The sequence below is a fragment of the Scheffersomyces xylosifermentans genome (genome assembly GCF_036884685.1).
Source record: "Scheffersomyces xylosifermentans strain CBS 12540 chromosome Unknown RJT20scaffold_2, whole genome shotgun sequence".
Taxonomy (NCBI): Eukaryota; Fungi; Ascomycota; class Pichiomycetes; order Serinales; family Debaryomycetaceae; genus Scheffersomyces; species Scheffersomyces xylosifermentans.
This window is the reverse complement of record NW_027042940.1, coordinates 2330373-2357822: the sequence shown is the minus strand read 5'-3', so window position 1 is coordinate 2357822 and position 27450 is coordinate 2330373. Positions and strand designations below refer to the sequence as shown.

Here is a 27450-nt window from a genome sequence, read left to right as displayed (position 1 = left end):
AACTCCCTACTCTTTCCCTACTCTCTCCCAACTCCCTACTCCATACTCCATACTCCATACTCCATACTCACTACTCTCTCCATACTCCATACTCTCTCCCTACTCCATACTCTCTCCCTACTCCATACTCTCTCCCTACTCCATACTACTCAATCATTAACTAAAGCAACACTTTTTTTCCGCTCGCTACCATCCACGACATTCTCTGACATTAAACGACATCCCCAAATATCAAATTATCCCTGCACATACCATTTATCATACGTCACAAGTAGCCGCCATTAACAGAATAGACTACTTAGCAATAGGTGTATGTTATACTTCATATCCATTGAGACGCCATAGAAAGTACGGTGGTCAGCTAAAACATTCTTTAAAGTACCCTTACAACTTTAGACAGCTGGAACACCATTTTTCACCCGAGAATAGTAGACTTTCATTTGTTAGCAACGGTCCTTCAGTTGGATGCCATAAGCATAAAGAAACGGCGAATCATTTCTCCAGTGACAATTAAACAAGAAATCAACCTCAATTGTCACGATATTTAGTGAAAGGAGCATTGTTCTAACATCATTCTGGCATCTTAGAACCCCAAATCAGCTAAAATTTACTATTTTTCATCTAGCATTTGCTTGCCGTCATACCAACATAGAAGCATTTAGATACTCCACTTAGCATTCCCAAGTCGTCTTTTCTGTTATACGTTGATTGACACAGTTTAAAGCACATATTTCCAGCTCAGAACCTTGGCAGATAGTCTATCACAAACACTTTGCATACATTAAACATACTTTTCCATCATGAAATTACTTTCCACCACCATTACCATCTTATCTATAATATCATCGCTTTTCCGCCTTGTACTATCTTCAATTCCTCCATCTAATTTGCACTATGAAGCTCTTCATTATCTAGCGACAGTGCCAGAATCGTACAGAGGAGCTCCGCTTTATAATGATGATAATATCGATGGAAACTTATATATTCCACAATATAATACTACCATCAACAACTATAATACTCCAAATGAGCGGAAAGTGCCCGAGGTCGTTGAGAAGTTTGTGATCCCTTTACTTGAGGAAGCAGCTGCTCAAGGATATCACAAATCTCTCATAATGTTGGCAGATTTCTATACTTTTGGTAACTACTCCGTGGAAACTTCTTATAGCAAAGCTTTGGAATATTACCAGAAAGCCGTGGATATCAAAGGAGATGGACATGCTTATTTCATGCTAGGATATATGTATTCGACAGGAATGTTCGGTGAAGTAGATGTTGATCCAGCAAAAGCTCATTTATATTATCAAATGGGTATGGAACATGGAGACAACAACGCCATTTTGGCGCTAGCATATCGTAGTTTGTACGGCATTGGAACTCCAAAGAGTTGTGATATGTCCCTTCATTACTACACCAGACTTGCCCACTTGGGCAAGCAGGTCTTCAACGAAAAGAGAGAACTCGGAGAGAGTGATGACGACTTGATGTACAATATCAAGATTGTGGATTTTAATGGGGGTCTCTATGGAAATAAGCTTAGTGAGAGTCCAGCTTCGTTTTATTCCAAATCTAAGATCTACAGCAAAAACAAGGACACTTTTGATGAATATAATCTAGATTTAGATGATCACGAGTATATTAATTTATACTATAGTGGAGTCAACTATTATGGCGGTGACTATTTTTTTCCAAAGAACTTCACAAAAGCTTTCGAGTACATCAAAGAATGCGTGGAGCTTGGTGAACATCGGTATGCAAAATTCGATAAAAATGGTAAGAAGAGCTACAAACCTATCAACTCCATAGACGTAGTTTATTTGAGTAGGTGTCAGGCACTTCTTGGTCATATGTTCCTCGAGGGACAAGGAGTGGATCAAAACTTTGATTCTGCTAGGACATGGCTTCACACTTCTTTAAAAGTACAAGAAACAGCAGAAGCTTTGAATGACCTAGCCTTCATGGCCGAAAAAGAATTAGGAGGAGAGCAAAGAGATGTGGATAAAGTGATAAAGAGGTACCATAGAGCTGTGGAATTGGACTCTCCAGATGCTAGACTCAACCTTGCTAAGTTTTTAATCTCTCTTAGTCCCAATCAGGATCCAACTTTAGGAGAGTTCAAAAAGGAGATTTACGAGAACATGGGGCGCGCGGTGTACGGTGGTAATGCAGAGGCATTGTACTATTATGGGGACTTTCTACAAAGTGGTTTGCAATCAATGGTTGATCCAGAAAAGATTCAAAATTGTCCAAGTACAGTTGTATACTACAAAATCTTCATTGAAAGATTAGAAAGGGTGTTCCTCCCTCATTTGAAGTATGCTTTCCAAGAATTAATATATGGAAACTACAAAAATGCCCTTCTTGGTTACCTGATTGCGGCGGAACAAGGTTTGTTGCATGCTCAGATTTCTGCAGCATACTTATTGTTTCAATTGCAGCCGCTCCTTGACCACCATCCTAAGAAAACATTTCCACAGCCAAGATTACAATCCGCCATTAGATACTTTGAAATGGCATCTTCGCAAGACAATGTTGATGCAACTCTCCTCTTGGGTGATTTGTTCTCAACGGGATTGGACAACTCTAATATCTCAAAGGACTATAACAGAGCTTTCTCGTATTACAAGAAGGCTGCTAGTCAAAGATCCTCACATGGAGCTTATAAACTTGGACACATGTACGAATATGGACTAGGACCTGTAAATAATACTGTTGATTTTTTCATGGCAAAGAGATATTACGACCTGAGTTTGGAGTTCAAGATTGCAAGCGACAAGAGGAAAGGTGTATCTAGCAATAAAATCCCCATAAATTGGGCTCTTTTGAGGTTGAGGCTCAAGTATCTCTTTAACAGAGACAAATTTAAGAACCAAACAGAAGCTCAGGACCAATCTGGCTGGTTCAATGCCTTCAAGAAAATTAGTAACCGGGAAGAAAATAAAATATCCTCTGAAAGAGCTAATGCTAAAGCCAATGCTCATCATGAAGGAACTGCTTTCATGGAAGACGTTGAATACCAAGAAGAATATGACGTCGCAGACTATTTTGTCATTTTCTTGACATTTGCCTTCTTTGTGGTTTTCTTTGTCCAGAATGTGCTCCGCCAAGCACGGAGAATGAGGAATAACAATCAAGCTAACAGACCTAATGAAAGAGAAGGTAATCAAGAACAAGAGAATCCAGATGCACCTCAACAAGAGGAACAACAGCCGCGTAATGGTATAGTCAATGGCTTCCAATGGAATTTCAGAAGAGGAAATGCAGAGTTCCATTTCTTCGCCATCTGATGTATATAATAAATTTTCTACATGCAGTGTATATTAAATGTATATGCAAAATAATTCTACAATGTTCCTAATGTACGATTTCTCGTACAATATCCTTTATTAGAGGATTTTTTTCAATAATTTTGGAGTCCATAATGTCTTTTTTCTCGTAAGTAGCAGGCAGAGTATCTAATGCACTGTTTGGAACATCATACATTTTGTCTGCCTCATATGGTAATTCGTACACCCAGTTATTCTCTTCAAGAAGATTCATGAACGTTCTAATAGTATCAGCGTTTGAAAGTGTGGATCTGGAACCTAAAATGATTAACTTCGATTTTGCTCTGGTAACGGCAACATTAATTCTTCGCCATTCTCTTACCAAATCGCCAGACTTCTTCTGTTCATTGGAGCGAACTAAAGATATAATAATGCAGTCTTTGTCTCTCCCCTGAAATTGGTCAGCTGTAAGGATTTCGACTTCGCTGCTATTACCCAATTTTTTCTTAAGTAACTTTAATTGTCCACGGTTAAAAGTCATCACTCCGATTCTACGTTGCTCCACGCCACAAAGAAGCAAGGAATCTACAATTTGTCTCACCAAGCTTGCTTCGACCTCGTTGGCAACGATGTCACCTCGGACTGTCTCCAAAGCAGGAAGCTTGTCATGATCTAGAAAGAGGACTTTAGATCTCCTGTTCAAAACCTTATGTAACCATTGATGTTCTATGGGTACCCTCTTGTCTAGATATTGGTCCAATTTGTCAAGATATGGAACTTCAAGGCTTTGTTCGGCTACAGCCTCTGAGCCACATTTCAAACGATTCTTGTAGATCAATACATTAGATAGTTTCATAATTTCTTTGCACATTCGATACTGATATGTTAGCTCGACCATGCTTTGAGGGTGAGCTTCAGCCAATATTTTGAACAATGACTGTGAAAGGCCATGTTTAACTTTAGGATCAGGATTGGTCACCAATGGTGGCAATTGAAAGTGATCTCCCACTAAAACAAACTTGTCACAAAATCTTAGTGGCCCCAAGCTGACAGGCAATGAGACCTGTGATGCTTCATCAATTATGCAGTAATCGAACTTTTCTCTTAAGTTGAAGGCCACATCGGTAATTTTTAAACAAGTTGAAGCCACTACTGGTGGGTCCATATATGTTGTGGTGAATTCTTCATGAGTTTGGATCCGGTTATTTTGGCCATATCCAGGGACATACTGTTGTATGTCACTATGAACTCTGCCAACAAATCCTAGTCTTAAAAACTTGATTCCAAATTCCTTAATTTTTAAAAGTATATTGTCAACTGCTGAGTTAGTATAGGAAGCTAAGAACACTGTCTTCTTGTTTGCAACCAAAAATCTTATGAGTTCTGCAATGACTGTCGTTTTTCCTGTTCCAGGCATTCCTAGAACCAAGGAATAGTCGTCAGCCAGCAATATCTTATTAAAAGCAGCAATCTGGTCTGAGTTGAAATTACCTGTAGGGACTTTTGACGGTAAACGGAATTCTTTAAATGTAGGCTTTTCTAGGTCAACAATAAGCTTCCTTCTCTTCACATCGCCATTAGCCAAGAATAAATTAAGAATGTTAAACTTCGCTAAACCTAATCCGTAAAATATCTCATCTTTATCGATTCTAAAAGTTCTTTGCATCTGAGTGGCATTACTGGGCCAATTATGCAAGACACCTTGTACGGATTGATTATTACAACCATCAAAATCTTCTAATTTCTTTGCTGATGTTGAAATTCTTTTCAGGGAAGCGACAACTACCTTTCTGTGGGATATGGACCTTATAACTCCTCGAGATAATGTGAAATGGCCCATTTCATCACTGATAATCACGCGGTCGTGTACAGTTAAGTGTGTTGATAGCATGCTTTGTGACTCCGAAGGCAGCCTCTCAAATGAGTAAATGTATTGGCTTTTGTGGTCATCAGTATCGTCTGCTTCGCTGATAAGTAAACTACCGATAGAGCATCCTTCATTTTCTTCTCTTTGTTTCGCAGTTTGCAACCAAAGATACTTTACAACGCTGTTTAGAACCCGCTCCTCTTCAGTGAGAAGATGATTCCAATATACAAAGAATTCCTTATAGTGTTGGTTCCCTTCCAAATGAGCAGTGAGTTCGGTATATCTCTCAATCTCAATTCCACTCTCTTCTTGGGTTCCATCTTCTGCTAATTTGTTAATTGCCATACAAGCGTCACTTACCTCGCATCTGTCACAACTTGAACGTTTCAATAAAGGAGGAAGTTGGGTAGACCCTTCTTTAAAATATGATGAGGCCCTGTTTCGAAGGTTTACGAGGGCCCTCAAATCTTTGTTATCGAAATCAAAGTGCTTAGTTAATTTTTCTTTAGTATATACAAGGAGGTACGATGCGATATCGACATCATATCTGTCCTTGATTAACAATGAGTACAAAGTTGTTTGTGCGTTATGTGTGATATAAGGCCTGCCTGTTTTGATTTCCATGGGAATTAAAAAGTTGCCATTTCCGTTCTTGCTCTGTAACCTAGCATCTAATGTGACATCAATCTTCCCTTTCAAACCGAACATTGGAGACCATATATCCTCTTCAATGTCCAAAGCCTCTTTGACTGCAAAATTAATCGTTCCTCTACGAGAGTTGGTTTCAATTATGTTGTCTCTATTCAATGGTTTCTTGTAGTATCTCTTAAACCAATCTTCAAGATAAGGTAAATGGTTCAATATCTCACCTCTGATTTGTTCTACAGTTTGCCCTATACTGAAAATACTCAACAAGTAGTCATCAAGGCAATCATCCATAACCTGTTCCATGAAGTCGTGCGTCCAGTTCTCATTTTTGATGCTTTCCTGAAATATGTAATGAGTGATTTCTCCAACAAGAATGGGCACTGTTGTCTCTCCAGGAAATCGAAATCTGCCTTGAAGTACAGTTTTGCGTGGACAAGTAATCTGCAGAGCGACAGTCGTTGAAGATAATAAAACATCTGGATTCCATATTAATAAGTTTTGAGTATCATCAATTAAGTTTGGGTTTTTGCTATCTGTGATAATGACATGAACTATATCCCCTATTTCGAAGGGTAATTCTGTAGCCTCTCCCCTTATTATTATCTTCAGTTTAACTTGACCCGCCCCGATGACATCTACAATTAATTGATGCTTGGATCCATTTGGTCCATACGTTCTCTCCAAGAGAGACTGAATTTGGTATCTCCTTAAGTTCGGTCTACTGTAAGACATCTCAACTAATGACTCCTTTTTTACCTGATTGCCCCTTGAAAGTTGGAGCTCCTCAAAGCGTTTGACTCCATCTTGAAACGAATTGGTGTATTTTTTTACTTGAGTGGACAAAGTTTCCAGCTTTTCCTTCGGTGAGCCAGAGACTTCCTTTTCATCTATAACCCTCATTAATTCTGAATCATCGTCGGAAAACGGATCGTCTGAATCATCATCCGTGAATGGCTCATCTAAGTCGATGTCCATGTTTTGTACGTTGTCCTTCCGTATGATTGCGCTGGGAATTTCCATTTTCACAGATTTGGTAGCTAAGTCCAATAATTGGTTCCCTTGTGTCGTACTGGTGTTTGGTATATCATCTTTAATAGCCAAAACCAAGTCATCATCATCAGAGAAGGGATCAGTGGAGTCATCGAAGTCTTTTAACTGGCTCTGTCGTGATTGCATTAATTTTGAAGGTGATTCTGAATGACGGGATACATTTTTTATGGAAGATGTGGTACTCACCTTTTGGGACTCGAGCTTTCTCTCACTGGTCGACCTTAAACTGTTAGTAGGTGTACTCAGCTCAAATTTGTCAATCCAACTATTTAGAGTATTGATAGGTATGCTTCGTGTACTCGTTTCCGAAAAATTTTCTTCTGGTCTGAGAGAACGATGTGTGTTCTTATTGCTTATGAGCATATCTAGCCCGCTAGATTTTGTTCTTTTAAGTGACTGGGATTTAAAGGAACTGTGAGTATCCTGTCTGCTACTTCCTTTTGAAGAGGAGGGTATGTCTGAGTATGTGCGATGGAGAGCTGGAGATTGTGAAAGTATATTATGAAAATCAGCTCCGTATTTATTCAATACTGAGTTTGCTTGTTCATTGAATGGCTCTTTTGTTTCTTCTTTCTGAACAATTGTTGCGTTTAAAGTGGTCTTAAGGGGTGAGGACGGGAGCTTATCATTGAGCTTACTGTTAGTCTTTTTCGGAGTAGTACGCCATTTAATACCGTCAAAACTATCATCTGAGCTCTGGTGTTCTTGAATTGATACCGAAAGCTCGGGAACTTCGCTTGTCGGGACTCTATCCATTATCTGGTGTTTCGCCAGTTGGCTCAATGGTGAAGACTGAGGCAAGGCATTGCTTGGTTGACGTAGCACAGGAGGAGTTGAGTCGATCCCATTTTCTTTTTCGGCGTGATTGTTTGTTTCGCTTGTAGCTGGTTTTGTTTCTTCTACATTTCTATCTTTGTTAGTTTTGGAATTACGTGTGGCAGAACACGTCGTACCAGCTGTCGATGTGAGGCGATTGACGGGATTGAAAAAGTACGTCGTCTTGTTGTTTAGGCGTTTTACCGGTTTGATCGACTCGTTAGATACGGGTATATGCTTTGACTTGAGTTTTTTGGCTCCTGAAGTCAGGTTTGACACCTCTGCCAAGGGTCTTTTCTCCATGGCTGTAAAACAGTATAATAAACAAATAAAAAATACAAAGAATGGTGGGAGAAGACGATAATCAACACAATAAAAATAGCAAAAATCACCACCAAAATAACCAGCTTCTTCCGTTGATACTCTTTATCAACTCTATAATCTAACCGCCGATATCTAAGAGTATACTTTCTTCAATTACTTGAAGAAGAATATCTCATCACTACTGTTAATTAGCAGCACACGCTTCTCCGATCTGATCTCGCACAGTAAATAGAGGTAAATAAATGTGATGGTAGCGCCGTTATTAAATTGTCGCGTTTTTTTGAGGAATTTCGATGGTTGCAAATGAGAGGTTGTGTGACAGAAATGGAGAGATTTGCGACAGAAAAATACCAAAAAATAGCAAAAATGCGACAAACCGTAGTGGGGAGTAGTATTGGGGAGTAGTATTATATGATGGTGGAGGTGGTGGGACAGGGGAACAGAGAATTACCTTTCAGGTCCATGAGCATATCCTACTAGTTTTTAATACGTTTGTGAGGCTTCAACGAGACTTCAGAAAAGTCGTTTTCCTTGGGGGGAAAACTATTGCTTGTGTTTGCATCTTCTTAATTCTTGAAATGTAAAGCCGTACAGTGGTTTCAATATTAATTCCAACATGCAGTTCAAATTGGTTCATGCCAGTCACAAAGAAATTCTTTTCAATCCTACAACATGTTTCTCTCAATACTAATACTAAAGCTTTAAGGGTTCTGTGAACTTTATTGGGGTTTAATATGAATCAATTCTGGCCCTTAGTTTGAATAAAAATATGAAATCACTGTACTGAGTAAATGTAATTGGTGAAGTCTTGAGATTATAATCTCTGAGGACTGCATACTTTACCTTCTAAGAAATGTCTTCTACTGCTAATGTTAACATACTACATAATACATAATAATACATACACCATGCTACAGTGTACGCTAACTACTCGATTTACTTATCTATTGCCTTTACCTACATATTGGACAGTAGTATCTCCTCTTCACAACATTCACAACGACTTCACCGAGATTTGCTCATCTACATACTTATTTCCTTCTCCATCCATTATACACCAATATCCAATATTATACACACATATAGCGATGATAGCCATCTCAGTCACATGATCCCACACGTGATCCCATCTTACGGTAGTGCGAACGAAAAATTTTAAACCTCATCGACCAGAATTTTTCAGTATCCTAAAAACCATTTCAAAGCTTTAGTTCATAAGTAGCTGACTTCACTGATTGTTTGTGTTTCTGTTTGTATTCATAGTCATACTCAAGTCTAGCTACGAGTTTCGTGTATCGCACTTTTCTCTCTGCATTTCATAACTCATCGAGTCCCGTGCATTGTCCCGTAGAATAGCATATCCGAGTAGATCCCAGACATTCGTCATATTAAATAGATACATCATCACAACACATTACAATGGCTTACGTCTTAACAGAAACCGCTGCCGGTTACGCCTTATTGAAGGCTTCCGACAAGAAGATCCACAAGTCAACCACTTTGATCGAAGACTTGAACACCGCCGAAAAGGTAGCAGAACAATTCAAGATCCACCGTTTCGAGAAGTTCCAGTCCGCTGCCAGTGCCTTAGAAGAAGCCAACGCCATTATCGAGGGCCGTGTTTCTGACAACTTAAAGAAATTGTTGGAAGATGCCAAGTCTGACAAGAAAGCCACTTTGATCGTTTCCGAGGTCAAGTTGGGTAACGCCATTAACAAGTTGGGATTGAACTTCTCTGTCGTTTCCGACGCTGCCTCTTTGGACTTACAGAGAGCCATCAAAGAATTCTTGCCTGAATTATTGCCAGGTTTAGATGACACTATGTTGAAGCAAATGTCCTTGGGTTTGGCCCACTCTATTGGTCGTCACAAGTTGAAGTTCTCTGCAGACAAAGTCGACACTATGATTGTCCAAGCCATTGCTCTTTTGGATGACTTGGACAAGGAGTTGAACACTTACGCCATGCGTTGTAAGGAGTGGTACGGATGGCATTTCCCTGAGTTGGCTAAGATGATTGTCGACTCTGTTGCATACGCCAGAATTATCTTGACAATGGGTGTTAGATCCAACGCTTCTGAGACCGACTTATCTGAGATTCTTCCAGAAGAATTAGAAGAACAAGTTAAGACTGCTGCTGAAGTTTCCATGGGTACTGAGATTACTCCTATTGACTTGGAGAACATCAGAGCCTTGGCTGACCAAATTGTTGACTTCGCTGCCTACAGAGAACAATTATCCAACTACTTGTCTTCCCGTATGAAGGCCATTGCTCCAAATTTGACTGCATTGGTTGGTGAGCTCGTTGGTGCTAGATTAATCTCCCATGCCGGTTCTTTGACCTCTTTGGCCAAGGCTCCAGCTTCCACCATCCAAATCTTGGGTGCTGAGAAGGCTTTGTTCAGAGCTTTAAAGACCAAGCACGACACACCAAAGTATGGTTTGTTATACCATGCTTCTTTGGTTGGACAAGCTTCTGGTAAGAACAAGGGAAAGATCGCAAGAGTATTAGCCGCCAAGGCTGCTGTAGCCTTAAGATACGACTCTTTAGCTGAGGAGAGAGATGACTCTGGTGACTTCGGTTTGGAAGTCAGAGCCAAGGTCGAGGCTAGATTAAGTGCTCTTGAAGGAAGAGACTTGAGAACCACCTCCAAGGTTGTAAGAGAACAGCCAAAGGTTGACATAACTGAGGCCCGTGCATACAACGCTGACGCTGATGCCCCATCTGCTGAAGCCGACTCCGACGACGAGTCTGACACTGAAGAAATTGAGGCTAAGAAGGAGAAGAAGGAAAAGAAGGAAAAGAAGGACAAGAAGGAAAAGAAAGACAAGAAGGACAAGAAGAGAAAGAGAGACGATGAGGAAGAAGAGGAGTCTCCAAAGAAGAAAGAGAAGAAAGAGAAGAAAGAGAAGAAGGAGAAGAAGGAAAAGAAGGAAAAGAAGGAAAAGAAATCCAAGAAGGAAAAGAAGTAGAGTGGTAGTTTTGAGTAATCAGTATACTACTGGTCTATTTTTACTTTTGCATTTAATACATTCATGACTTTGTTTCTTGAGGTAACCACATTTCATCTAGAAGGAGGCCAGTTACCTGTCTGGCTTGACAATTCTTATTTTGTTCTATAGTACGTGTCGTTCGGCGCATTTGTGTTTCATTAATATATATATATAAGTATCAGAGAAGCTGTTGTCAGTAAGGGCTAAAAGTATAACGTGAGGGATATAAAAGGGAAGCTCATATCTGGCTGTAATACAATGAGGAGTTTGTATAGATTTTAGTTGTTCTATATGCTTATTCTGCATTTCTTACGTTAATTGTTGTCATTTTAAAATAAAAAGAACAGGAAAACTGTACCTGTTGATATTCCACTTATCAATGTTGCAACCGTATAGACTTCACGGTCCGTTCTTTGTTTCAGTTCACTTCTCCCGGGGGTATCATTTGAGTTGTTCTATGTGCTATTCCATCGTTCTATGTGCCATGTCATCATTCAAGTATTAATCGTGGTTTATTGCCTTTTCTCCAGAGGGCCATCTCCCCGGAGAGCCATCTCTTTTTTGCAACAATTCAATAGTGTTTTACCGATTTTTGTTCAGCACTATATTAAGATCGATTTGCTTTCGTGGTCCTCTTTATCTGGTCATGGCAGAAGTGTGATAAAGCTTCTCTCAGAACCACTTTGAACTCCCACGATAAAAATAACACAATTGTACTGACTCTTAAGAAATAATGAACCGTTCTTCCCTTCATAACGATGGAGTTTATTGCAGCGAAGAAGAGGTCTTAACTGCGAAACTTCATTAAAACGACGGGCATTCGGCAGCCGGAGGTTGCAACATTACTTACTGACATAAAGAACAAACAAGCCATATTGGTCCCTTCCACACTTGAGTCGAAGTTGATGTAAGGTGTGAGTCTATAAAGTGAATAAAATCGAACTCGTGGGTCTTAATGGGTGCAAATGTTGCAACAACTGAGCTCCCGATTCGGTGATCTCAATCCCAAAGAGGACTTGTTAGACCCATTGGAAAGTGAAAGTCCCTATTTCCCATTAGAAAGAGAAAATTAAGAAGACTCCATTAACGAGCCAAGACAGAATTTCCTCCCAAGACATTCCTCCCATGGCAGACTTCCCTTCCACAATAATCCTGGCACATCTCCTTCTCTGATTTCCCCATTATTCTTCCTCTTTTAGGTAACTCATAAACCTGATTTCTACTTCCACACAATTACACCTTTGTTCTCTAATGCCTAATACCTGCCTACGGACGGAGTAACTGATTTTTTTATTTTAATTTATTTGATAAACTTGGCGAAGAAAAAAACTACCTTCTTAAACACGACTGGTGGAAGTGACTTTCCTTCATTCGTTCTGCTCTCTTCCGTTCTGTCTGTGTTTGGTGTGGAGTTCTGTTCTCCTTGTAGAGATTGTAGAGAATGAGAGTGAGAATAACAAGTGACTGGTGTAATGCTGACTGCGTGGGGTAGAATTAGTCAGCCGTTGATTTGTTTCGGTGTTTAGTGGTGGTTGGTTGGACGGGTGGATCTTATGTGTGTATGTATGTATGTATTGTATGTATGTATCATTATATATCTTATACATGTATGTAGATGTTTTATCATATATGCGTAGATGTATCCATATATATATGTAGTATGTTTATATACGTATATATTGATGTAGTGATGTAGTGATGTAGTGATGTAGTGATGTAATGATGTCGTATAGTATCTTCATTAAAGCTTATTTGTATGTATTGATGTTTGTTCTTCTGAATTATTGATCAATACGACTATATAGATATAATTAATTCCATATAATTAATATAATTAATTCCTTGAATATAATATCGTATTTATATATATATATATATATATATATATAAACATGATGGTGTATATAGAGTATATGGACATCATATCTCCATATCTCCATATCTCCTTACAGCCAATTCCCCTTAAATCTACATATATACATACTATAGTGTATATATAATGTATATATATATTGTATAATGTACATATATATGCTCGTTTCTCGCTGCTTCTCTCTTTCTCTCTTTTGTTCTCTTCTCTTATTCTCTTCCTCTCTTGTATATCACCACTTCTTCTCTTCTCCATCAACAATTCCTCGTTATTGAGTCGCCAATTGAGTCGCCAATTGAGTCTACCATCCTATATCTCCACTAAACTGCTCCACACTACACCTCCACTACACCTCCACTACAATGCCTAAACAAGCCTTCATCTTAATTGACTTGCAAAACGACTACTACCCAGACGGCAAATTCCCCTTGGTCGGCGTGAAAGAAGCCACTGAAAACGCAGCAACTCTTTTAAACGAAATCCGTAAGTTGAAAGATGATTATCTCATCATTCATGTTCGCCATGAGTTCCCTGGAGATGCCAGTCAAGCACCATTCTTCGGACAGGGCACCGAAGGATCTCAGATATACGAAGGTGTCAAAAGCGAACCCGGTGAAATAGTCATCACCAAAAACCTGCCAAATTCCTTCATCCAGACGGATTTACAGAAGATTTTGGATGAAAACAAAGTCTCCGATATAATCATTGTCGGTGCTATGACCCATATGTGTGTTCAAGGAACCTCTAGGGCTGCCGCTGAGAAAGGCTACAAGGTAACTGTAATTGAGGATGCTGTGGCCACTAGAGATTTAGAACATGGTGGTGTTGTTGTTCCTGCTAAACAAGTTGCAGCTGCTGTATTTGCTACGTTAGCCTTTGGATATGCCAGTATAATTACCACTAAGGAATTATTACAATCCTTGAAGTGAACTTACCAGTTACGAGAGAATTCCATATATATAATTACACTAAATACTAAAAATATCATGAATACCTTATATGATTTATATTGATCTTTGCAATTCTTCGAAGTTGATTTTGTAGCCAAGCATGTTTAAGAGAAATGAACTAAACGTTATTCATTTCAACTGGGAAGTGACTTCCCGAGATGAAATTTAACTATTAATCTTAGCATATATAGAGCAGATTGTTTATTTCAGTAATAATGCTATCTACATCAAATTATTTGATAGCAACGGCTCTACAAAGTAATTCCCTGCACTCTCTCATTACATATGGAAGCTATTTACACTAAATGCAAACTCAAATATTTACCCACAGTCTTCTCATCCACCTTAATCCAAGTCATCTGGCATGTCAATATCTTCATCTCTTGCATCCCTTTGGTTCTGTCTTGGACCTTGAGGTTCTCCATTCGCATTGGTACCACTTCTATTAGGTGGAATAACTTCTTGTCCATTGATATACACTCGTTCCATTCCATTTCCAGAAAACTGAGTAATCATACTACCCAACCCATCAAGCACGTCGCGGAAAATACCTTCTGAAACGTTAGCTCTAGCCGGTTGTGTTCCATTTGAATCATTTGCAGTTCTGTTTCCCAGCGCATTGGGAGCACGACCATCTATAAGCTCTCCAAAGTCATTCAAGAAATCACGAATTCCACCAGGAGGTGCTCCAGGAGCTGGTTGGGCGATTGGTGGGTCTACCTCGCTTCCTTCGTTATCATCACGGTCCTCTGGTGCATGTACGTGTGCTGTAGGTCTTCCTATTTCCACTCTGACTGTAGGGGGTTGGTTATTTGAATTGGCGACAGCATTGCCAGCAGCACGAGCTGCAGCTAGAGCCATATCAGCGGCTGCTCTAGCTGCCGAAGGTTGTGGAATCGGCACTGGATTTCTTTGATTGGTAGTGGTAGTATTTCTATTGACATTAACGTTATTGGTGTTATTAGTTGGTCTTCCAGCGAGATCGATACTTTCTCTAGGTATAGGTACAGCCTCCATGCCTGTGTTTGCGAGCATATTTTGAGAGACTTCTTGTGTTAAAATGTTGGGCCTTGTTCTATTTGCTCTCTCAGAGACATTTCGAAGACCGGATTCACGTAAGTTTGGGAAGTACGTGAAGTAATCTCTGTCTGCTTCTGAACCTTCGGCTCTGAGAGTAGCTAAAATCCTGCGGACTTCACTTACAGTCTTTCTGATCTCTGAGGCCGGTTCATACTGCTGATAAGCTCTTTTTTCAGTCAACGAAATGGACTGACAAAGTCTCTGAACAAATTGTGGTAATACCGTCTTTATTTTTGTGGTCTTGTAGTTTTCCCTGAGAGTATCATCATCTGGAAAATTTACTGGAAAAATCTCTCCTACTGCTGATCTCAAAGCTATGAGATATGATTTCAAGGCGATTAGTCCGTTACCCATGTACAAGTGACAATAACCCAACTGAGTCCAGGCTGGCGTGAAAGCGTGGTCAATCGACACCGCGTGGTTCAAGTCATCTATGGCTTCAGGGAAACAGTTCAAACCAATAAACGCTATGGCCCTATTAGTCAACAATTGAGGTACAGCCTCCAACAGTGCCATCTTAGCAAAATCTAGTGCATTTGTATATATCTTGATTGCCTGAGCAAATGCCATGTTGGACATGAGATTATTTCCTTGCTCTCTTAACTTGTTGACCAATTTGGTATTACTTCGTGAATCTGGTTGATCTAAGGTCAACGACTTTATGCTGAATTTTATGAGCCCATTGAACACCCTTCTGACGTTCTGTAGATCAATTTCACGAGTGGCTTTGGGGTTTAGAAATGATGCCAGGGTATGTATCGTCTCCAACAATGCATCGTTGAAGTCCAACTGTGATGAGTATGTTTCGACAAAAAAACGTAAATAGTCACTGCAAACGATCGATAACAGGTCAAATTCCGCCTTTGTTGTGTCGGCATCTATTTTATTCGATTTCTCGTCGTCTATGATTCCCTTAGCATCTCTTGTGGACCTTACAGCCTGTTTCAATATTTCATACAAACGATCGCTTAACTGTTCGCTACGAGCGAACACGTCCTTCGGAGGCCACTCATATTCAGTGCTTCTGGAACCAAAAGAGTCATCGTCACCTTCCTCGTCGTCCTCTATCTTTTCTATTATCTTATCGGTTTGGTGTTTACTTGGTACATCAAACGATGGTAAGGGTGGTCCTACAAGGTACCACTCTAATTTCAATGCCGATTTTGATTTGACAAGCGTCACTTCCGAGTAATCCCTCGAATCAACCAAGAATGCACGAATTTGGTTCAATCCGAACATTCTGGTCAGCCTCATTTCGTTAAGAATGAACCGAATGGGGACATCGTCCGTTTGACCAGCGGCAAACGGTTCTGACCTCTTAACCTTTTCTACATGCTCCAAGTGATTGGAGACTGCCACCGAAAAGGCATAATACAACTCTTTATCGGTTAAGGTGTCGCCTTCTGACATTGTTATGGAATCAAGATGCTGGAAAGAATAGTGGACAAGGAATAACTGTTCCCCATAATTCATTTATTATGGTGTTAACTAATTGATTTCAAAAGATGGTTGAACAGGTCATGTGATCGCCTGTATATTGGTTTTGGATATATATTTGATGATGAAGGCCCATGCAGCAGTATATGGGGTTGAAGTGAGGTTATATGGGGGTAGGAATTATGGGGAAAGAGATGTCTTTTGGGGTTATAAGGATATTGAGAATGGTTCTACGAGCTGTGGGGTGAAATTCGTGGTGTTTTGGGGTTCTTTGAGATGATGGGGGTGTATAATATTTTGACCCTCCATGATTGAAATAAATACATCTATGAGTGTTAGTGTTACTTGTTAGCTATTGCTGTATTTGGTGTTCCATGCCGGATCGTAGAGAATCAGATTGATGTGTCAAGTAAGGGGATCAGGTGTCAGTGATGATGAAATTGTATAAATTCGGTAGGAATCGATATTGTCGATATGGTCAGGTAATGACAGTCGCTATGAATTGGTTATAAGTTGAAGTGGGATAACTGGAATGGTAACTATACGAAGCTACTTTATTGGGACTTATCGTTGTTCCACTGTCTTCGTTTCAAATAGGCTGCAAAAACTGCGTGCATACGGATGATTTTGCTGGTATTATCAGTTAGAGGGGATGATAAGGTATTGAAAAGTGACAACCAGAAATATAGTTCAAGGTTGTCATTTGTGACCAGTTTTGGATTCTATTGAGACTATTCATACTTCCCTACCCTTTAGATAAAAATTCAATTTTGTTTAATATTAGACAAATAATATTAAATAAATTGATTAACCTCCCTCATACTCATATAAGAATCGTCTCATATAGATCTCATTGCTTGATATATATTACACCAAAACCTTTACTAGACCTTTGCTAAAAGACAACCTAAAAATAACCTTCCATTTGACACCATTCCAACATTCCAATACACCACACTTATTATAACCCACGACCATGTAAACCATTCACTCCATCAACACAAGAATCACCGGTATCCAAAAGTCCACATCGCTACCAACCAGATCTATCAGCGCTACCATGCACACTATATCACTGAAAAATTAACTGCGACAGGCTTTAACCATAGCTTATGAATAAGAAGAAGTACACTTCTTTCTTTCTCTTGATGTGACTTAGTAAAGTCTTTTCTAGTTTAACTCAGCAAATTAAATCTTCTAAAGACTTATATTTCCGATTTCGATTGTAAAAAGCGAATTTGCTACTGGGATATCTGCCTTCTATATCACTAAGTCATTTGCCATCTAAATTCAGATAGCAACTATTTGATCTTTGCCTTTTGCCCCAAACTACCAGCAATTGGCCATTAAAACACTATTCCAGACCCGTCAAAAGTGAATTTCCTCGTGAAGAAAATCCCGATGTCTCCCTCTGGTCCCTCGGACTCTACTCCGCCAACTCTACTTACTCCAGAGAACTGTCGTTCGTCTACTCGAATAAGGGCATTCTTACGTCTTTCTAGAATGGCCACCGATGACACTATCAGACAGCACCTTAATGAAATTAAGTCAAATACTGGCTGCGACGAATATTTTAATCTGAAAATTGCCCCTCAATGGGAAACGAGGTCCAAAGCCATTCAGTACTGTGATAGCTATTCTAAAACTCTCAGAAAGAGAACTGAAGAAGGCATTGCCCTTCACGACCGCGAAGCATCTCTTGATTCAATAGAGAAGCTAGAGAAGAAAGAACCAGAAGAGTTTAATCTCAGATTAGATCCCTACGCGTTGAGAAACCATAATCAAAAGTTAGAAGAGCAATATTCTCAGTGTGATGCTATTGACAGTTGGGTCAAGAATGAAAAAAATGTAGAGGACATCATTCGAGAGCAGACGAATGATATCTTGAACGATAAGTGCTACTACAAGGACTGGCTTGAGGGTTTCAAGAAGTTGAGTCTGTAGATTTGCTCAAGCAAGATCAATCGACAGATGAACAAAGTAAGCGAGACTGTAAACTTACGAATGGATACATAGACTCTCCATATTCATAATCATCTCCCCTGTACATATTTGACAATCATAAATACACCATTCGAAAAGATAGAAATATATATTCCTTCTAGTGGAATTGTATCTTAATCTACTACTGTAAAATCTTCGTATAAATGTATAAACGATGTATATAGTTGATCTACTTGTGTGCGGCAGCAGCGGCAGCGTAGGCAAACTTACTCATGGGCTTCTTTGCCTGTGTGGCTAAAGGCATGGGTTTGGTACTAGTGGAGTCGTTCTGAGAAATAGGCATCTTACGGAACTTTACGGCAGCTGCAGCTGCTTTTGCTTGCTTAGTCGGAGCGGCCGATCTGGTACTGGCTGTCGTACTAATACTGCTTAATGAACTGGCCGTTGATGCTCGTTCTTTCAATGGCGATTTGTCCTTTGTTGAGGTGGCAGTGGTGGTTGGTTTTGGAGAGCTCTTTTCTCTTGAGACCATGTCTTTGGCCATCAATAAACAGTCTATCCAGCCGTAATTCTTACCAAGCTTCACTTCATCTCCGCTTTGGTCTACAACCTTAATCGGATCTGTTAAGGATAAACGATCGAAATCGCTAATTCTCTTGAGGAAAATCAAGTCACCACCTTCTCTGATGAGTTCAAGAATCAAATATCCATAAACATCCTCTCCCTCTGCACCAGAAGAAGGCTCGTCATCGTCAATTGCCATACTCTCAAACTCATAATCGTACATCAGATAATCGCCACCTTGATTGGCTTTAAGATCTACAAGCATGACATTCAAATTGGCTGTGACAAAGAACACTCGGGCCAAGTTGGTGATTACAGTGATTACAGGGGTAGCTGTTCTTTCCAACTCACTCAGGTACTCACTGATCAAACCATCAATCAATGTATTATCCAATTGTTCTGCTGGTTTTCTATTCAACTTCTTGTTGCTGAGTTCTGATTTCAAGATGGTGTCCAACTTGAGGATCTTTTCATTTGGACTCAATAAGTTAGAAATCTCCTTGAATTTGATCACGTTCTTATCATCTGGTTTTTTTGTTTGCTTGCCTGTCACCTTGGCCTTAGCCTCATCCACTAAAACCTTTGTATTTGGAACGTAATTGAACATGGGTGCTGGCGAAAGACCATTCAGTGATGTTGGCAGGGTCTTCTTTCCTCCTCCTCCAGCTGCAGCTGCGGCGGCAGCTGTAATGAACAGCTTAGCTTGTGTGCCTGTAGTTGTTGACTTTCCGTTGGATGTCACTGTGGCCAGCTTTTTTACAGTAGAACTTCCATTCAAATTAATCTGTAGATTCTCAGAAGTTGCTTGTGTAGATGGGGATGGTGTCGTAATAGTATTACTAGATGGAGTTTGTTTAGGAGAGCTCATCTTCGAAAAAGCTGTATTTGCCCTTAAGTTAGATAACTGTCTTGGTGAATCATTACTCTTTGTCAGTCCGGTTGGCGAGCTGGACCCACTTGAATGGGTCATTGGAGGGCTTGGAGCCACAATCCCGATTGTCTGAATAGCTTCGCTAGGAGATGAAACCGCTTTCTGTTGTCCCAGGGACTGGGGAGGTGTACCGTTCTGGCGCGGCTGCTGCTGTTGAGAAGCCTTTGGAGGCCTAAGTATAAACCCTTGGCTTGTTTGTTGTTGTTGCTGTTGGATGTGAAGCTGTTGTTGCTGAATTTGCTGTTGTTGGTATTGTTGTTGCTGGATATGCTGTTGGTATTGTTGTTGTTGACTAATCTGTCGTTGTTGTTGTGAAGGTTGGAAATTCTGAGACATATTTTGTTGAGGGGACGGTTGTTGCGAGTAGTTACCTTGTTGCTGGATATGCTGCTGATGTTGTTGGAAATGCTGTTGCTGCTGTTGCTGCTGAGGTGATGGCTGAAATTGCTGCTGTAATTGTGGAGATTGATGTGGTTGAGCATACTGTTGCTGTGATGGGATTTGAGGTCCCATCATAGTCTTCTTCAACCTTGTTGCCGGCAGATAGCTCTTTTTGGTTCCTATAGATGGGATAAATGCAAAATCACTTTGTTGGATTTGAGTGTGTAACTGCTGGAATGATGAAGACTTGTTCATGTTCCGATTGGACCCTGTCTTGAAGTTGGGCACTATCGGTGACACCACAGGGTTATTGTTAGGTCCATAGGGTTCAAATCTAGGAACCTTGCGATGCCATATGTACTTGAGATCGTCCCATGGAACTTCTTGGAACCAGCGACTACTCATTATCTGAGGAATGGTGAGTCTTTGTGAAGGTTCTGCTACAAGGATCTTATCGATCAATTGGATTACATCCTGAGGAAGAGGATATTTCAGGCGATAGGAATATTCAACATTGATGATCTTCTCGAAGGTTAAGTACTCAGTCGCTCCTTTGAATGGGGGCACTCCATTGAAGAATTGATACAATATACAGCCAAGTGCCCATACATCGGCCTCGAATCCGCACATGTTATGCTTCAACAATTCTGGTGAAACATATTCTGCTGTCCCCACGAATGATCCTTTGCGGTCCTTCTCAGAAACTGTGGGTGTTACCTCGCCCAATCCATTGTAGTCGATTTTTTCGTCGTTTGAATCGTCATTTCCTCCCAATAACTTAGCAGCTCCAAAATCCGTGATCTTTAATGAGAAATCGTGTGCAACTAGGATATTCTCCGGCTTCAAATCTCGATGAATGACTCCCTTCAGGTGAATGAACTTGACAGCATCCAATATTTGGCACATGTAATACTTCAGAACAGGCTCAGACAACGAGCCGAACTTTCGGATAATAGACAAGAGCTCTCCATACTCAGCAAAGTCTAGGACGAAGAAAAGACTGGATTCGTCCTGGAAAGTGTAGTATAACTGGACAATTCCGGGATGCTGTTGTCCCAATCTATGAAGAGTGGTCTTTTCTATGTTGACATATTTGATTTTATCCTCTTTCACTATGTGACGCTTGGAAAGCACCTTGATAGCATAGGTTTTGTTTGTGTGGATGTCTAAAGCTGAGAACACAGTTGAGTACGAGCCCTCTCCTATTCTAGTGCCAAACTGGTAGTCTCTGGCGGACCGTTTCTTGGCCATTGCAGCCGAGGGAACAGTAGACGGCATTGACATTGCACGGTAAACGATGGTAGATCAATGGGTATTGATTGGGGGTAGAAACGGTGTGAAGCGGGTAATGATTAGGGCCGAGGATGTGGTGGCCACGATGAGACAGTTGATCTCACTTCTTACCCGAGTAGTATTACAGCAGACTACGAGTCTTAATCGTGTTATGTCTCTGATATCAATGTGTTGTACTGGTGTGATCCAGAAAGAAACATCAATAGTGACATACCGAAACCGAAACAGTGAGAATGGAGAATAGCGAGACTTGGAAGAGTGAGAGAGGCAGTGAGAGTGAGGGTGAGGTGTTAGTGAGAGGTGAGGTGTTAGGGAGAAAGTTGGGAGAGATAGTGAGACGTAGGGAGAGAGTGTGCGAGAAAGTAGTGAGAGAATCAGAGGTTGAGACTGCAACTGCGACTGCGACTGCGACTGCGACTGCGACTGGGCACCGAGACTGGGCACAGTTATCACACAAACAGTAAGACGGAACACCCCACGGAACGAGAGAATATAGGGAGAATGAATATATTTATTCTGACGACGACGACGACGACGACGACGACGACAATTACAACTACTCCTACTACTAGTACTACTACTAGTACTACTACTACTCCTGCGAATACTACTACTACTCCATTCACAATGAAAAACCTAACCTTATGACCCAAACTCAACTAAAAGTCAAGAACTGTATGTATGCACATATTAGGGCGGTGGAGGGTATATGCTACGACTTACAAAGTTGTTGGTCTTGTATTATCACGGCTGTATACATGAATAGGGAGGGGGTGGTTTATTAGTTGGTATTGCTTGTCTATAACGAGGAGTTGAGTATGAGAGTGATGATACTAAGAGGACAAAGTAAATTACTTGTGTAGAATTGAAGTAACCGTGGTGTAGTGTCTTTTGGCCCTACGGTAGAATTACGTTTCTTAGTTTTCTTCTCCAAAAGACTGATTTTTCACCTTCTTCATCGTTATTAATAGCCGTGTGCCAGTTCCGAGCCAGTTGTCTGCTGCTACCTGATATTTTCCACCCACACCAAAACAAGGGTTCTGTCTCAATTGTATTGTCGTAATAATATTATGGTCCCCTGTAAATTGGCTAATAGACAGTCCCTAATACCGGCTATTCGTTTTAGGCACCGAGTGGGAGTTGCAAATTATTGGAAGCCGTGTGGACACAAGTGAAGCACACCGCAGTTTACACAGCAGTTTAGCCTCTGCTCTGGCCATTTCTGTCGTCTGCAATCGTACTAGAAGCCAATTGCTGAATAGAACCCTACACCTTCCTGCCATTGCTCTCTACCAAAGAGTTGGGACAGAGGATCGCCCATGCGGCGAGAGATAGCGCGAGGCTGTCGCTATTTCTGGCGCCAGCATTCACTAGTGAGAAAAGATAACACCACTAAAAACTACTACTGCCACCAGCACTACTACCAGTACGAACATTTATTTCTCACCACCATGGACTCCGTAAATCCAACAGTTTCCCCCCTCCATCCCAGTGCAATATACCACCTCATAAGAAATTTACACCACATCTCGAGCCAAAACCTCAAAATTCTCTCGCCCCAATAACAATAACATTACCCCTCCAAAACATGCCTGAATATACTCCTATTCTCTTGTGTCTATGCCTCCCGTTTCGGTATCGTCGCTCCACGATTTCCAAATCGGGCCACAGGCTCCAGGGACGAATTTCACCGGCAGAAGAGCTGCGAAAAGCCTGATTTAGCGACTGTTGAAATACCCGGCTGGAGATCGCTACATAATGGATAGAAGCTGCAATGGACATTGTATGGTATGGTACGATGAGGGAATTGGTAAGAAATGGCTTAGATAGTGGTTCTGTGCCCTTAAGCGGGCCTTCTACCGGTTTTCTGGGTATTTGGTGTATGATGTTGTCTTGGAGAGAATGTCTTGTTTACAGTGACATTACTGACTGCGTACAGTCCGCTTGGTATGTATGTTCGTACATATTTTGATGTTTTTCATGTATACATTTCATGTATATGTATAAAATGTATGTGGGGTCTCTGCAAGAAGAATAAACCCGTGTTGCTACTACTTGCCCTACAGTTGCCCTACGGCTGTATATTACTCTACAAGTTGCTGTCGTATCGACAGCCTATTTTCCGTGGCCTGTTTTACCCTGCGTATTTCCTCTCTGGTAGCAACCCCTATTGTTTTCTGCATATGCCGAGACTGTTTACGCCGATCGGTGCTTTTAAGGTTCGGTGCCAAAAAGCTTAAATTTTGAGAGACGATGGAATGTCTGGACCTTACAGGTGAAATTTAGCATGTTGATAGAGATAAGAAGATTGGTTTCTTTGGGGTCGACGATAAGGAGGAATGTAGGTTGGTGGATTAGTGGTATTTCCTTCTGCCAGAACCAAAAAGTAGAACAATTTCTAGGCAAAATGCCCTAAACTGAGGTTGGCACCGTAGTCCAGCGCGAGCACGTGTTTTAAAGTATATAATAGTTTAAGAACACCGTAAACGACGGGGAGAGCCCATAATAAAGCATTTTGTAGATATTGAAATACAGACCTATAAATGGCTCCTTTAGAATAGAACTGGAAAAAAAAAAAACGCTTTTCTCTCTTTATCTTATTCTATTTATCTGCTGCCTCCCCGAGTATATAGAACCCCAGTTCAAAAATGAGCCAGCAGTCGTGGTGGTCCTTACCAATCAATAGACGAGATCCACTCACAACCCACTACTAACCATAATAAAGAACAGACACAACACTCATTCCATGCACTGATTTTTTTTCTCACCAAAATACTACCAATACCCATACTAGCAGCCAAAACACCTCTTCCTCATCTCAAACTTCTATCTCCACCCATAACCTCCACCTCCTCCTCAATAACACAATTTATCACCCCCATCTCCTCCAATCACCCACCATTAACGGTCTTTTGCAGCTTGTAATCATCACGTGAAGACATGGACACCATGCAGGACAATGACTCCATTTTATTTAACTGTGAAAAATTCGGAAGATCTTCATTAATGAAATTCCCGGAGAAGCACAAGTATCAGCTCTAATACCACCAGGAACGGTCTTGAATAGCTGAAAAGTGTTCACCATGAGAGTGCTGCCGCAGCTACTCCGAAGTAACCGCTTTCTAACAAAAGCAAACCCCCTACTGGTTGCTAATTTTCGCAGCAGAGCCGACCTTAAAGGTGGTTCGAATCCTCAGTCCAAGCCTAACAATGCCGATTATACCCATCTCCGCAAGGTTTTTGATGACCAAAAGTACTTTAACCAATTCACAAAGTCGTTCAGCGAGAATAAAACATTGAATTCGTCCATTCCAGCGCTTTTCACCTCCAAAAGATCGGGGTTGTTCCGCAATGAAAACTTGTCTACTCCCAATGGTCTAGTAGATTTCTCCAAGAATTCGCTTCGAGAGGCAAAAGCTTTGGTGTCATCGATGATGGAGGATGTGAAAGTAAGTGAAGATGGCCGGTTAACATATATCAAAAAGTTGGACCAATTATCTGACATCTTGTGTAGAGTTATAGATGTAGCTGAATTCATAAGAGTGGCACATCCAAGTCAGAAATGGATCAACGCAGCTCAACAGACACACGAGATTATGTTTGAGTATATGAATCAGTTGAACACGAACGTTGAATTATACGAGCATCTCAGAGACATTTTGAGTGATACTTCTCTAACCAAACGTTTCACCGAGGAAGAGATCCAAGTGGGTGAGTATTTGAAGCAAGACTTTGAAAGATCAGGCATTCATATGGATCCAAAGACTAGACACAATTTTGTTGCCATCACCCAGGAAATTTCATTGCTTGGCTCTCACTTCAACAATGAAATCCATAATCTCAAGTCATACTGGTGTGAAATCACACCAGAGGAGTTCGAACTGATTGACGACTCTTTATTAAAGAAAGAGATTTACAGCTATCAGTCGAAATCACCATCTGCCAAAAGAGGTGTCGACACCGTGCAAATCCCTTTGGCAGGACACATCCCATATTCGATTCTTACTTCTTGTTCATCAGAGAAGGTGAGAAGAAGAGTATGGATTGCATTGCATAACTCGTCTGACGAGCAAATCGCCACTCTCAACGCTTTTCTCAAATACAGAGCGACGTTGGCAACCATGTTGGGCTACAAGTCATTTTCACACTATCAGTTAGAGCATAAAATGGCCAAAAACCCAGAGAACGTCGTAACTTTCTTGACCAACTTGCAAAAATCCTTAAGAGAAAAGGGTGTTATGGAAGAAATCAACAAGTTATACAAATATAAAGATGATTACGATGAAGAAAAGTTCAAGAACTCTTCTGCTATAGACATCATAGACGACATTAAACCTTGGGATAGAGATTATCTCTTGGAAAAGGTCCAGCAAGATTCGACAGAGGAGGTCAAGTCCTTAAAGAGCATCAACGCATACTTCTCAGTGGGCACAATTGTAGCAGGCTTAAGTGAGTTGTTTAAGCTGATATACAACGTAGAGTTCGTTGCAGAGCCTACTTTGAAAGGCGAAACATGGGATCAGAATCAAGTTCGTAAGGTTGCTGTGGTTGACTTATCCACTAAAAAGAAATTGGGTTACCTCTATCTTGACTTCTGGTCACCCAAGGTTTTGCCTTCACATTTCACCATTGTTTGCCTGAGGAAGTTGAACACTGAAATCAATACAGAGACAAAGGAGAAGATGAGAGAATTGGTACAGTTGGACGAACAAGAAGATTATCAGCTTCCTGTAATCTCATTAATTTGTAACTTTCAAAAGGCTGAAGTTACCATTGGAAGATTTGCTGGCATTGAAAATGAGAAACCAACATTGCTCTCTTTGAATCAAGTAGACACTGTATTCCATGAAATGGGACATGCTATGCATTCTATGATTGGAAGAACTGATCTTCACAACTTATCAGGTACTAGATGTTCAACTGATTTCGTTGAATTGCCCTCCGTATTGATGGAATCATTCAGCAAAGATCCTCGTGTGTTATGTAAGATAGCGAAGCATTACGAAACCGACGAACCGCTTCCAGAAGAATTATTGTCTCAACATCAAACACAGAAGGTCATGTTAGACGAATGTGAAACTTACATGCAATCGAAAATGGCGATGTTGGACCAGGTGTTGCATAATGAAGAAGTGGTAGCCATGTTAGCAAAAGACTTTAACAGCTTTGACTCGACACCTATATACCACAAATTAGAGTCAGACTTGAAGGTTTTTGCAGACAAGTGGTCGACGTGGCATGGGAAATTCCCACACTTATTCTCATACGGAGCTGTATACTACTCATACTTACTTGACAGAGCAATTGCGGAGAAAGTTTGGAACGGGTTATTCGCCAAAGACCCATGGAGTAGAGAGGCTGGTGAGAAATACAAAAATAGCATATTAAAGTGGGGAGGAACCAGGGATCCGTGGGTTTGTCTAGCTGAGGCACTTGAGATTGATGAATTGAGCAAGGGTGATTCCCGGGCAATGGAGATAATAGGACATGATTCCTTGTGATGTCAAAATGTGTCTCGGCACTTTTGGCATAATGGCATTAATGATCGAAACAAATTCTTGTATATACTTACTATGTTACCCCAATACTATATTTATTATTTTGGAATTTAACTTCTCTATCAGAAGGATTAAGGGTAATTGAACCAGGAACGGGAGGCACTTTGACTCCTTCATTGACCTTCCCCGAGTATTTGAGATCCTGATTACTATCTTGATTTCCGTTGGAGGGCTAAAATGCAAAGCGGAGTATTGAGCCACTTTGTAATTAGGTTTGTGGTGTTGTTAACGGGGTCAGAATGACACCACCGGCAATTACTCATATTTCATTGCTAATTTACCTTAAGCCCTCCAATGCGCTTCTCCTCAACGGCTCTTGCTTATCAGTAAGACTCTCCAGATAGTTCATTTTTTACCCTTAATAAACGTCTGATTCCTAATTCGCTGCGAACTCTCATCTGTTCTCCCGGTCTGGCTCAGAGTCACACAATGGTCACTTTACCCTATCATTGTTACTCCATAGTAATCACCATTGCGGTT

General features: G+C 40.6%; 8 protein-coding genes across 8 annotated transcripts; 5 read left to right on the top strand and 3 right to left on the bottom strand. All coding sequences in view use genetic code 12, as the record gives it.

The window, feature by feature from the left end:
- The first annotated feature begins 657 nt into the window (after positions 1 to 657).
- Positions 658 to 3320, top strand: RJT20DRAFT_31031 (ubiquitin ligase complex subunit). Its single transcript, XM_064919646.1, has one exon. The coding sequence runs from the start codon at positions 801 to 803 to the stop codon at positions 3285 to 3287; it is 2487 nt and encodes an 828-aa protein (XP_064776408.1). The 5' UTR covers positions 658 to 800; the 3' UTR covers positions 3288 to 3320.
- Positions 3321 to 3349: 29 nt separating this feature from the next.
- DNA2 (bifunctional ATP-dependent DNA helicase/ssDNA endodeoxyribonuclease) lies at positions 3350 to 8115 on the bottom strand. Its single transcript, XM_064916739.1, has one exon. The coding sequence runs from the start codon at positions 7948 to 7950 to the stop codon at positions 3355 to 3357; it is 4596 nt and encodes a 1531-aa protein (XP_064776407.1). The 5' UTR covers positions 7951 to 8115; the 3' UTR covers positions 3350 to 3354.
- A 1043-nt stretch (positions 8116 to 9158) lies between these two features.
- On the top strand, positions 9159 to 11190 carry NOP5 (RNA-processing protein). Its single transcript, XM_064919645.1, has 2 exons — positions 9159 to 10776; positions 10879 to 11190. The coding sequence occupies exons 1-2, from the start codon at positions 9391 to 9393 to the stop codon at positions 10939 to 10941; spliced, it is 1449 nt and encodes a 482-aa protein (XP_064776406.1). The 5' UTR covers positions 9159 to 9390; the 3' UTR covers positions 10942 to 11190.
- Positions 11191 to 12819: 1629 nt separating this feature from the next.
- On the top strand, positions 12820 to 13845 carry RJT20DRAFT_154043 (cysteine hydrolase family protein). Its single transcript, XM_064919090.1, has one exon. It carries the CDS (start codon positions 13195 to 13197, stop codon positions 13759 to 13761), a length of 567 nt encoding a protein of 188 aa, XP_064776405.1. The 5' UTR covers positions 12820 to 13194; the 3' UTR covers positions 13762 to 13845.
- Positions 13846 to 13875: 30 nt separating this feature from the next.
- RJT20DRAFT_126356 (tetratricopeptide repeat protein) lies at positions 13876 to 16308 on the bottom strand. Its single transcript, XM_064916738.1, has one exon. It carries the CDS (start codon positions 16270 to 16272, stop codon positions 14128 to 14130), a length of 2145 nt encoding a protein of 714 aa, XP_064776404.1. The 5' UTR covers positions 16273 to 16308; the 3' UTR covers positions 13876 to 14127.
- A 1134-nt stretch (positions 16309 to 17442) lies between these two features.
- RJT20DRAFT_126354 (uncharacterized protein) lies at positions 17443 to 18402 on the top strand. Its single transcript, XM_064916737.1, has one exon. The coding sequence runs from the start codon at positions 17701 to 17703 to the stop codon at positions 18241 to 18243; it is 543 nt and encodes a 180-aa protein (XP_064776403.1). The 5' UTR covers positions 17443 to 17700; the 3' UTR covers positions 18244 to 18402.
- On the bottom strand, positions 18401 to 21650 carry PKH3 (protein kinase). Its single transcript, XM_064916736.1, has one exon. The coding sequence runs from the start codon at positions 21401 to 21403 to the stop codon at positions 18473 to 18475; it is 2931 nt and encodes a 976-aa protein (XP_064776402.1). The 5' UTR covers positions 21404 to 21650; the 3' UTR covers positions 18401 to 18472.
- A 2845-nt stretch (positions 21651 to 24495) lies between these two features.
- RJT20DRAFT_91819 (metalloendopeptidase) lies at positions 24496 to 26913 on the top strand (the record flags this gene model as incomplete). Its single annotated transcript, XM_064921398.1, has 1 exon — positions 24496 to 26913. The coding sequence occupies one exon, from the start codon at positions 24496 to 24498 to the stop codon at positions 26911 to 26913; it is 2418 nt and encodes an 805-aa protein (XP_064776401.1).
- Between the last annotated feature and the right edge of the window lie 537 nt (positions 26914 to 27450).